General features: G+C 34.7%; 1 protein-coding gene across 1 annotated transcript; it reads right to left on the reverse strand.

Moving 5' to 3' along the window:
- Window positions 1-1,910: 1,910 nt before the first annotated feature.
- LOC141516654 (olfactory receptor 14I1-like) lies at window positions 1,911-2,843 on the reverse strand. The gene has a single exon (XM_074227651.1). The coding sequence runs from the start codon at window positions 2,841-2,843 to the stop codon at window positions 1,911-1,913; it is 933 nt and encodes a 310-aa protein (XP_074083752.1).
- Window positions 2,844-13,249: the final 10,406 nt, after the last annotated feature.

The raw sequence follows: 13,249 nt of genomic DNA on the forward strand, positions 1-13,249 counted from the left end.
ATGGGACTCAAGCCAGCTGAGCCTCTGAACTCTATCTGGTGCCAGCATGAAAAGTCAATAGTATGGGAATAGATAAGAAGATTAGGCTGCTCTAGAAAGGTCAAGTGACACAAGATAGAAGTAAGGCAGGTCCAAGTGACCGTGTTAATCAGCATGTGAGTCAGACTTGTGAGTACACATAGCACTTCCAGTTGGCTATTAAAGAAAGATTCAGACTAAAATATGTAATAATAATAATTTTATAAAATAATCATGCAAAACAAGAGGAATGAGATTCTAAAGATAATTTAGATTATGTCTCTTCCCATTAATAAACATGTATATAATTACAGCACTTCAATGTATTATTCCCCAAACTCAGAATTTGAGTCCCTCAAATGACAACTGTTCAATAATCAAGATGTTCCATAGGACCAAAATTTTAAAATTATTCTTTAAGACCATGATCAGGTCTGCATACTTTGAATCACCAAGTGGTAGACTCAATTTAACAAGCAGGAAGCATAATTAACTCAAAGCGAAGGCAGTTACTAGTATTTTACTATGAACAAAATATCCCTATTCCCATAAGTGTGAGGTGCACTGTCCAACAATTGTGGACGGGAACAATAGGGAAAAAGGGAACACATAGAATACAGTTGTCGAGGCACATTTATTGGGAACTCATTTGTTAAAGGCAACTCGCTTATCAGGCAGAGCTGGGTATGTTTGACCCTTGCTTTCGAAAGATATGATGATCCTGCTTTACCTGGCTCCAAGGTGTTTGCTGGGAAATTCAGTCATCTCGGCTTCCTGCTTCTGTTCCTATTAATTCATTTCCCAACAGGAAAGACTGATTTTGTTCTCCCACAGGTCTATCCTCTGTCAGTATACAATGAATCTGTTATTTGTTAAATATGATATTTCGCTGCAAGTGAGTTGTCTCATCTTAGAACATTATTAGGCAATCAGTAGTAATGGAAAATGGAGGAAATCCACATGTACTTCCTTCTTGTTTCTGGAATCTATGAACATATTCTCCAAGAATGCTTTTTTCCCCTTCCATTACTAGACACCTTTTCAAATGTCAGGTTTGCTCACCTTCCTAAAGGATGGCTCCTGGATCCAATGATTTCTTTCAGAGAATCTTATCTCACTTTTTAAAATAGCTTCAAAGAATAATGGTTTTCTAATTCTCTCAAGCTAATTGGAAGTACATATCTTCCAAGGCAGTCAAAACAGTAAAACTAACAGATTTTAGATCCAACTTGCATTTTATTACCACTGCTCTCTCACATTCTCTAATGTTATCAACTAGTATAAGGGGAATCAATTTATGAACAGTCCTTTCAACCTGAATCTCTTCTTCCCAAGCAAAAATTGAAATGACAATAAGATATTAAAAAATTCATTAATAAGAATATTTTAATGGAACATCATGGGTGGCTCTATGAACATGACAACAATTGAAATAATTTTGAAATAAAAGTTCATTTAAATAGTTAAAGGTTATAACTTATTTCTGGTGTGTAACAAAGGACCTATAAAGACATCTAAATGAGAAACCAAAGTGTGTTCTTTGAAGAGAATTCTTCTATCATATTTCCCAATTTAAACAATCTATCTTCCATTTACTCTTGTATTGATTTCAATCCATTGAATCTGGTCCATAGTAAAATGAATTTTTAAATGAAGACTATATTGATGGGGTGCCATAGAATGTATTTATTTAAATTTCTTTTTAATGAATCATTCATTTATTGAAATGAAGGAATTATCCAAGCTGAATATTTTGGCTCTTGATTTTTTTTATTTGTACACAAAATATTTACTATTAATATTATTTTTAGATTAATTATTTTATTTCTTTTTATTGTACTTTTTATTTATTTATTGCCTTGATTTTTTATTTTTTCAATGATAGACTTTACTTATTTGGGAAAAAAGATAATTTTGATTATTCTACGCAGTGCAACCTTGATTTTCATGTTTCTCAGACTATAAATAATAGGGTTCATGAATGGAGGCAATATACTGTAGGTCATTGAAATCAGAAGATTCTGGACTGGTGAAGTGTCTGATATAGGACCCAAGACTGTGACTATCCCAGCAAGAAGGAATAAAAGGAGGATAATCAATTGTGGTGAACAGGTAGACAAGGCTTTGTAACGACCTTCCTCAGAGGGCATTTTAAATACAGTGGAGAATATATAAGTATAGGATATAATTAAAAAGCCAAAGCAGAATAAAAGTAAAGTTGAACTGGTGGCGAGAAGTACATACTCAGTATTATGAACCTCAGATGATGAGACCTTTAAGACATGAGGGATATCACAGAAAAACTGATGGATCATATTGGATCCTGACAAAGGCAAACGGAACATGTTCCCTGTATGTAGAGCTGAATATACAAGCCCACTGGTCCATGAACCAAGTGCTGCCCAAAGACAATGGTGTGGTGTCATAATGACTCCATAGTGTAAGGGGTGGCAGATGGCCACAAAGCGGTCATAGGACATAACCACAAGCATAGCAAATTCTGTTGCATCAAAGAAGATAAGGAAGAATATCTGAGCAGCACAGCCAAGAATAGAAATGGACTTATTAGCTGTCAAGGAATTCACAATGAATTTTGGAACAGTGACCGATATGCAGCCAAGATCCAACAGGGTTAAGTTGCTCAGAAAAAAATACATTGGAGAATGAAGGTGTGGATCAGTGACAATGGCAGTGAATGTAAGGAGATTTCCTATGAGAACTACCATATATATGACTAAGAAAAGAATAGCATGTAAAACCTGCAGCTCTCGGATACTGGAAAACTCCATCAGTAAAAATTCCAAGATGATGGTACAATTGTCCATGACTTCTGTGGTCCTGTAATTCTTCTTGCAACAATTTGCATAGAAGTTATCAAATTCTAAAAGGAGAGCACAGAAAAAGGATATTGCATAAAAAGACAAGGAAATTCAATCAATTCTTACTCACTATGTTACAGAGGTAATCAGATCATTTTAAAAGGTCATAATATTACTTATGCAAACAATGCATTTCCTGTATTGCTGATAATGATATTTCATGATATCTATGATTTTTATCAAAGGAGGGATTAACAAGACAGAAAGTCTCTCCTGCAGCTTCAGTGTTATCAATTAAATTAAGTAACATCAATTTAAAGCCCTCAAGTTCTGGCAAGTTAAGTGATTTGTCAAGAGGAGCAAAAACAGATTTTCTGTCACAATCTGGATTTGAATCCAAATCTCTTCCTACAAGACCATTTCTCTAGCAACTATAATGCTTCCTGTCAAATAACATTAATAGTGATAAAATTATATATATATATATATATATATATATATATATATATATATATATATATAGCAAGAATTATTTTATTTACACAAAATTTGTTCATAATATGTTAGATTTTCAAAACATTTTTTCCATAGGAATTCCTTCAAAGGGTACTTACCTATAACCTTGAGAGAGGGGTAGAGAAGATTTTATTCCACTTTGATAAAAGTTCATACAATTTATCAAAATACACCAATCTGAAGTAACTTGAACCATTAACGATGCCTGTTTACGTAGGGCAGAATGATAATAATTGTGTTTTAATTTATACTTGCACTCTTTTGTAAAATATTTTGCAAATTTCATGTTCATGGTCCAAATACTCTGTGAGCAGCATATTATGACCTCTGTTACTCCATTGCCATCTCCAAGAGAAACAATTTAAATTGCATTTTTCTTTAATTCAAGTCTCCTATACTGTACTGATTCTTTATGATACAATGTCATTATGTAGAAATCAAACCCAAGAATTCTAACAACCACTTAATTACCTAAACAAAATGGCCATCCTGAATGTCAATATAAGAAAGAAAGAAAGAAAGAAAGAAAGAAAGAAAGAAAGAAAGAAAGAAAGAAAGAAAGAAAGAAAGATAGGAAGAAAGAAAGAAAGAAATTACCTGAGAGGAATTGTGGCATATCTCCTTTCTAAAGTATATGATTTTTTTCCCTCACTAAATCTAAGGTGCCTGACAGCATCCAAAGATTTTCTTTATCCTCACTAAATTGCTTCTGTTCTCATGTGGAGTTTTAGAAGACAAGCTCCTCACAACCATGTGAAGCTACTAGATTTGCTCAAATAATTGATAAACCTTAAACAAGTGGAAATATATTGCACAGAGTCCATTGGAAAAATGCTTTTGAAATCCTCAAAGGAATCCAGGTTTTAATCTCATCTTTATTATCCACATATTCTCTGACTTTTCCCTTGAGTATAATTATTTAAGAAAGAGCTTCTATTTTTCATGATATGGAGGAAGGAATTCATCCTTTAATCTTATATGGTGCATTAGGGCTTCCTTAGTCCATGAGGATCTTCCATTGTAGCATGCTAATGTTTCCAAAATGCATGTCCATTTCACTTGTTTTCAATTAAATGTTCTTTAGAGGAAAGAAGGGAAGAAAATATTGAGTATACAGCTATGTTCAAGTCTGTCTATCTATCGAACTACCACCTCTAACTAAACATCTATATAAATATAAATATTCACATCTAACATCTTCATTATATATATATACACATATACACATATACATGTATATATGTGTGTGTGTATATATATATATATATATATATATATATATATATACTTGGAGTTTTGGGGCCAGATCCCTACCTGCTATCATTTTATTAATATTTGTATGTATTTATGTTTGATTGTCAATACATATGTATACAGAATGCATATATTAATGAAATGATATTATGTGGAATTTTGTACAAAATATATATATGTAAATATATCAAAATACATACAGATAGTGTACCAGGTACTCTAGGTCGAGGTCACTCTTGAATGACTTGAAGTAGACACTAAATCTCCTAGCTTCTTTATACTAAAATATGGAAATATAGAATAAATTCAGTGTAAAATATGGAAATTTAGAATACAATTTTAGACTAAAATTCATTAAATATAGATTAAAATATGAACATTTAGAATGAATTGAGGATAAAAATGGAAATTTAGAAAATAAAGCAAATATTATTGTTTCTCACTGAAAATTAGAAATAAGATAGTGTTTATATATCTTTAAGCCTTCAAAATTCATGTATTGCCATGTATTCTGAGAAATCTAGATCTATTACTTCTTTTTCACTTTTGGTTATTGAAAGGGAAAGGGAAAATTGGAGTACAACAATGCATTTGTTTTTGTCTATATGTGTGTTTGTGTGTGTGTGTGTGTGTGTATGCTACAGGTGAATGGATAGAGGTTTATCTCCAGGTCAGGAAGTAAGATTATTCCAGGTCAATTGATTCAAGGACACTGAGTTTGGGCAATGATATTAAAATGATTGAATTGTAAGATTTCATGATGAAACATTTGGAAGATTGGAGAAAGAATTATAATATTAATGTGGGATTCAGGTTGAGGTAAGTGTTGGGAAAAAGCCTGAGGTACAGAATATTATGTGTGGTTAAGCAGAATGATGATATCGGTATGCGTATATCTCTAGCTATTTATATATCTATTTCCTTGTCTCTCTATATACCTACATATATTCACAATATATGAGTATAAAATATTATTTTATGTTTACAAATATATACATATAATTTATATATTTTATACATTTGCCACACACCATGTACATAGAGACATATGTATATATGCATATTTGTATATCATTGCATCAATCTCTATTGATATTGTAGCATTCTTATATAGAATCATTCTTTGATTTTTTCTATAATCCATTTTTTGCATTCACATTTGTATCACTACCTCTCTCTCTCTCTCACACACACACACACACACACACACACACACACACACATTATTTTTCTCTCTTTCTCCATTTCTACTTCTATCTCTATCTCTTGTCTTGCTGATATTCTTTGGTAGACACAGTTTTCTCATTAGGAGGTCCCTGGTGAAATAAAATCATAATGCCATTTCAAATTTCTTTTCCGAGCCAATAACCACTTCCAGTAGTTCATCTTCATAGTAGCTTATTGGATGAAAGAAATTCTTTTCACACAATAATAGTATCAAGAGATTATATAGATGATATGGATGATAAATGCTGACTCTGGCAGGGGCAATGCAGTTTATTTCATCCAAAGTGCCTATCTTATAAATTCTGTCCTTGATAATCAGAAGAAGCAAGGAATAAGAGACAAGAAAGTGACACTATACATGAAATGCCTAGGAATTGGTAAAATTGATTTTTAAAATCACATTTCTTGAATCCCCAGTTGTGTCCTTTAAATTTTGAATCAGCTGGAAGACATGTTCTCCAATTGTTTACTTATGGTCCTGGAATCAGAACACTTGAAATGTCTGCCAATCCAAAAGCCTCTGGACAACAATCATGAGATGAGTAAGGGAAACAAACAAATTTATGAGGAACATCTTAGAAGAGATGACATTTATGAACTGTCCTAAGATTTTTAGTTAAAATATATTACCTAAATCAAAAAATAGTTTATATTGATAATTTGAATAAGGGACGGAATAATTGGTTAGCTAAGTGGCACTATAGAGTACCAGATCTGAAGTCAGGAAGACTCAATTTCATGACTCAAACCGAGTCTCAGACATTTATTGACTCCATGATCATGGGCAAGTCACTTAATCCTGTGTACCTTACACTGTTCTGCAAAATAGTTTATCAAAGGAATCATTCCAGTGTATTTGTAAAGAAAAACCAAATGGTGACATGAAGAGTTGGACAAACTGAAAAATATCAGCCATAAAAGTAGAGGCTATTGGCCGCCTCAGTTTTTGAGGGTCTTAGTCAATAATTAACAAATATTCATTGAATTCCTACTCTATGCTAATCACTGGGGTAGATATAAAGGAAATAAAGAGAAGAGGATCAAGGGAAGAGATTATGTGGTACAATAGCTGAAGGAAGAAGGTGGTTACTAGTAGAAATGAGGGAAAGCTTGTGTTGGACTCCCCATCTTAAAAAGGAGAAGGGGTTATAATGGGATAAATATGGTCACAAAGTGGTCATGACCATGAGTAAAGCAACTTTAGTAGCTTCAAAGAAGAAGGAAGAATCCTGATCTATGCTGTCAGGGAGGGGTGTGGGTTGATTCTCAGTAAAGGATTTTAAATGCATTTTTAAGCAAGACTCAGATGTTACAGATATCCATTGTGGGTCAGTCACTCAGGGGAAATAAAGTAAAAAGGAGGGCAACATTTTGGGACAGTGATAGTGGTATCAATAACGAGAAGATTCCGTATCAGAGCCACCAGGTGAATCGGCAGGAACACAGAGCTGCATCGCCCACATGTCATATGCCCTAGAATACGCCAGTAGACAAGATTGAACTTTCCTTTTTTTCCTACTGGGGAATACAGTTTTATAGTGGATTAAGTCAATTACATATTTATTGCATTTCATTTACAGCACTGTCCTTAGGTACTTGAGCAACAATTGAATTATACTTATTTCCCTGGATCTCTTATACCAAATTACAGCCTGGCACACTCTTGGTTCTCCTTAGTCCCCAAGTCACCTGAAACTCTGGTTTTAGGTAATTGCTTTATTATAACATAATGATAATTGATCTCCTGACATCAGGTATGATAAAATGGAAAGACAATATGCCAACCCTCTGGAGTTTGATGTTAAATAGTGCAGATGGAGTAAGTGACCTTTGAAATAACGACTCTGGCCTCAACTGGGGTAGGATTCTCTTAAAAGTTCCCTCACCTGGCTCATTGAAAAGGATTGTCTCTGTATGACTTCAGAAGGGATCATGTACTTGTGTCCCCTCTCTGCTCTGTTATAGCAAATTGCCATGATCATTCCAGGTGCATCAGAATTAAGTATGAGAGTGAGGCAGTGGATCAGGATAATGCCTATTGGCATATTTAATGGCTTTAAAGGAGACATCCATTCTTCAACTAGAATTTTTGTTCATTCTAAACATGGCCAAAGCTAAAATAGAAAATTTTGTTGCAAAGTACTTTTGGGCTACAGGCAGTTTTTAAAATGCTTTTTTTGAGCTTTTGTTTACAAATTCTGTGGTATCCATCAATGAATCTGTGTTATATTGGAACCCATGTTCTTGTAAAAGATATTTTGATACTGGCTTAGGACTATAATGTATAATTCTTGCCCCTTATAAATGTTCTAGTTTTTTCCCTAATAATTGAACCTCTGTTAAATAGCCTTTTCTGTTACAATATCTCTGGTTTTTGTTTGCTCAATGTTTTCCCGCTTGAGGTTTGTTTCTCTTGCTGTTTATCTCTGAGACCAGCCTCTGCAGAATGTCAGCTATCTGTGTCAGCCAACTATTCTCTGGACCCTGCCTCAGTGAAGTCCTTGCTATAATATATTCATCTCCAAATGGACTATGAAAGGCCCAGAAGAATCTGAGCCCTGAATAATTTTGAGAAGGGAATGATGCAGAGGAAATGATGTAGAGAATTATGAACTAGCAGAAACAAAATCTTTCAAACGTGTGGAGATCCCTACCCTTGAGATTCTGCCTCCCTTGGACAGTGTTGATTGTATCCTGTCTCCCCTTGACCCTTTTGTATCTTATCCTCAATTTCCACCTTGACTTAACTTTGGCCTGATCACTGGAGGACAGGAAATGTTAGAATTGGACCTCAAGTACCTTGAGATAGGAAGGACCAGCACATAGATTGCCATTGGAAGTTACCTGACTCCAAGGTGAAAGACCACTCCCCAAGCACCACCTCTGTCCAGCATACAATGGAGGGGTATTCAAGAGGAAAAAGGTACTCCCTTGGTCTCTCTTGCTTCTTCTGGTCTCCCATCCAGAAGGATGGGTCTTTCTCTGGCTCTTCATTAAAACATGTAGAAGTCAGGGGTGGCTAGGTGGCACAGTGGATAGAGCACCAGCCTTGCAGTCAGGTGTATGTGAGTTCAAATCTGGCCTCAGACACTTAATAATGACCTAGCTGTGTGGCCTTGGGCAAGCCACTTAACCCCATTTGCCTTGCATAAACCTACAAAAACCAAAAAAAAAACAAAACATGTGGAGGTCCATAGGTTTTACCATGTGGCCTGGTTAACCCAAGCCTCATGACTGCCTGCCTCACTCTCCAGCTCTCTCTGCAAACTTCAGTTTAGTCTGCCAACTGACCTAACAAATCTGTGTGTTTTCCTTAACCTCTTCTTAACTTTACCTACCATTTTCTTATGTGTTGTAACCGCTTTTAATTAACTCTTTTTTTATTTCCACTCTTGCTTTCCTGAGTCTGAATAATGATTCCTCATAGGCAGATGAGGGGAAATCAAGGAGCCAGTGGCTACACCTGTAGAAATAAAATCACAGCACCATTCCAAATTTCTTTTCAAAGTCAAAAATTCTTCTAGTTGTTCACCTTCATAGTAGCTTATCAGAGGAAATGAATTATTTTCACACAAAAATAAATAATATCCAGAGATTATATAGATATGGATGTTAATGTTGGCTCTGGTAGGAGCAATGCAGTTTATATAATCTAAAATGCTAATTTTATAAATCTTGTCCTTCATAATCAGAGGAAGCAAGGAATGAGGGACAATCAGGTCATAAGGGTGAAATGCCTAGGAAGTGGTAAAACTGATTCTAAAAATCATATCTCTTGAATCTCCAATTGCATCCTTGATCATTAAACTAGATGAAAGACATGCGGTCCAATTGTTTACTTATAATCAAAGAGTCAGAACACTTGAAATGTCTACCAAGTCAAAAAAAATCTGAACAACAAAGATGAGATGAGCAAGGGAAACAAACAAATTTAAGAGGAACATCTTAAAGGAGATGACATTTCTGATGTGTAATGAGTTTTTTAGCTAAAATGTATTATATAGGGGGCGGCTAGGTGGCGCAGTGGATAGAGCACTGGCCTTGGAGTCAGGAGTGCCTGAATTCAAATCCGGCCTCAGACACTTAATAATGACCTAGCCTTGTGGCCTTGGGCAAGCCACTTAACCCCACTGCCTTGCAAAAAAAAAATGAAACAAAACCTAAAAATAAATGTATTATATAAATCTAAAACAGTTCATACTGATCATTTGAATAAGGGATAGAATAATTGATTAGCTAAGTGGTCCTATAGAATACACATTTGAAGTCAGGAAGACTCAATTTCATGAGCTCAAATCAGGCCTCAGACATATATTGACTCCGTGATCATGGGCAAGTCACTTAATCCTGTGTACCTTAGCCTTTTCCTTATCTGCAAAATAGTCTATCAAAAGAATAATTCCAATGTATTTGCCAAGAAAACCCAAATAGTGACATGCAGATTTGGATAAATTGAAAATATCAGCCATAAAAGTATAAGCTATTTGGAGTCTCCATTCCTTATCAATAGTCAATAAACATCCATTGTATTTCTACACTTTGCTAGTAACTGTGCTGGATATAAAAGAAATAGAAAAAATCAAGGAAAGAGTAGTGTGTGGTACAATAGCCACAGGAAGAAGATAGTATAACTAGTAGAAAAATGAGGGGAAGACTGTGTTGTACTCCCCATCTGAAATTGGGGATATGTCCTTAAAGAGGATAAAGATGGCCACAAAGCAGTCATAATGCTTAGTAAAGCAAAATTTGTAGCTTCAAAGAAGAGAAGGAAGAATCCTGATCCATGCTGCCAAGGAGGGAAGTGGATAGACTCTCAGTAAAGGATTTATGTGGTTTGGTTTTGGTTTTTGCAAGGCAATGGGGTTAAGTGACTTGCTCAAGGTACACAGATTATTATTGTGTCTAAGGGTAGATTTGAACTCAGGTCCTCCTGACCTCAAGCCCTTCTAAAAGATTTAAAATGCATTTTTTTTTTAGCAAGCCCTGAGACATAACAGATTTTCAGTAAGGAGCAGTCTCAGGGGAAAAAAAAACAGTAAAACAGAAGAGCAAATGTTTCAGTCAGTGATAATGGAGGCAATAATGAAAAGATTCCATATCAGAACCATGAGACAAATCAGCAGAAACAATACACTGTGTTAGACCTGCATCTCCTACATGTCATATGTCCTGGAATATACCATTAGACAAGATTAAACTTTTTCTTCCTTCTTTTTGGAAAATATAGTTTTATAATTGATTAAGTCAAATACTCACATATGACCTACATGAAAATGATTTTGAATGCTTGAATTTCAGAGTTCTATACTAAATTCTTTTATCATCTGAGGGAAAAGGTCATGGGAAGGAAAGGGACAAATATTTAATGAAAGACCCAACAATGATGGCCTCACTACTGGCTTAGTCTTTCCCTGGACTTATTAACTACTCACCAGTGTCAATATACCTTTGTAGGTACCCACCTCCCAGTTAGCTTTATGTTTTGCCTTACTCTATTGGGATGACATGTGCTAGAGATATCTTAGATTAATTGTATTCATATCTGTAGTTCATTTATTTATACAAGAGATAATTTTGTACATTCTTAGCAATTACATATAGTAGCACATTTTAGCATTCTTTTTTTTAAATTTTGAATTCCAAAATCCCTCCCAATCCCTTCCTTGAAAAAGCAAGTAATTAGATTTCATTTATGCATGTGTAATAATGGAATGTTTTTCATCTATATTAACTATGTTTCAAAAAAACAAAATGAAAACTTAAAAAATAAAATAAACAAATAAAAATAAGAGAAATGTAGGAAATTTTAGAGTAGTATTCCGTTGACATTTGGACTCCCATCAGCATGTAGATAGCAGTTTTCATTATAAGTCTTTGCACTGAATTGTAGCTGTCATTCCTAGTTGATCATGTAGCAAAATTTCTCTTACTGTTTACCATGTTCTCCAAGTTCTGCTCATTTCACTTTGCAACAGCTTATATTAGTCTTTCTGGGTTTTTTCTTCTATCAACCTCTATCTCTTGAAGTCTGTCCTTGTTTTTGTGACACTATCTATCCATCACATTCTCTGCAATTCCCTTTCTTTTTTGGCTTCTGTTTTTTCCCAACATCTTGCTCTTTTCTGATTGTGTTATGTGTATGTTAGCTATACAAAATATAAAGCCATTGCTCATAAATATATCAGAATAACTGATTTTATCCATCTCTTTAAAACTTTCTTAACATTTTCTCCAAAACTTTGAAACTAAATTTTAATATCCATTTTAAATATTAAGGGGTATTCATCAGACCTGTGAAATGACTATTCCATGGTTACAGAACAAATAAGTATCCAAACTGGGATTTGAAATAAAACCTCCAAACTTTTATTACAAATCATTATCTTTTCCAAAACTGAACTTTGTTAATTCAGAGGGATATGAGGTTATTTAATGTGAAAACAGATCATGAAAGACTCCTTAGAGGAAATAACATTTCATTCAAGATATTGAAGAATGGTTATGATAGTTAAATGTTTAACGATATAAGAATACAACATTCCAATAACAGAGAGCAAAGAAAAAGGGAAAGGAAAAAGCATATAATCTACTATGGATGGACCTTGGGTTCCTTTTGGGGAGCTGAATTACAAAATATAATTAATTAAAACTGGAAAATACCTTCCTTGTCAGGAGGCTAGTTTGGTCTATTCATGACATGCAATCGAGTGATCATCATCAAGGCTATGCTGTATAAAAATATTTTTTAGGAGTGTATAGGTTTGGTGACAAAAAAGGAGGATTTTGTGATTTCATTACTCTGGATCTTGTTCTGTGTCCTTGATTGTATCCACCTTTCTCCATGAAAATCATGACATCAGGTGATGCTATGATTTGTAAATGAATTGGATGTGAGTTGGGGGGGAGGGGAAGCTCTGCTAAGATACTAGCCTCACTTTCTCATCAGGAGCCATGTAGGTCCAGTGACCAAATAAGAATCAGAATGGCAGAAGATGGCCCTAGATTCTAGACAAGGACAGCCCAGATCCTGCCTCAGGCTTAGGGAGTGGACCACAGATACAAACAGTACAGACAATGCAATCATCTAGAATAATAGAGCTATTAAAAAAGCAAATTCAGACTAGGCACAGGAGAGAGAGCTGAATTTGAAAGTACAATAGATTATAAAGATGGAGTCAATGGGAGAAAAGGGAATGTACTGGGGAAAAGGGAAAGGAGATCTTGAATGGGCTAACATACTTTGTAAAAGAGTCAAGAAAAAGCTTTTGCAATGGTGTGGAAGGGGAGAAGGGGAGGTGGAATGACTGGGCCTCCATTCTCATTTGAAATAACTCAGAGAGGAAACAACATACACACTTAATAGGGCTTAGAAATTCATTTTACCCTAGAGTAAAAAGGAGAGGATGGAAATGAGA

This window comes from Macrotis lagotis, chromosome 3, assembly GCF_037893015.1.
Source record: "Macrotis lagotis isolate mMagLag1 chromosome 3, bilby.v1.9.chrom.fasta, whole genome shotgun sequence".
NCBI classification, from domain to species: Eukaryota; Metazoa; Chordata; class Mammalia; order Peramelemorphia; family Peramelidae; genus Macrotis; species Macrotis lagotis.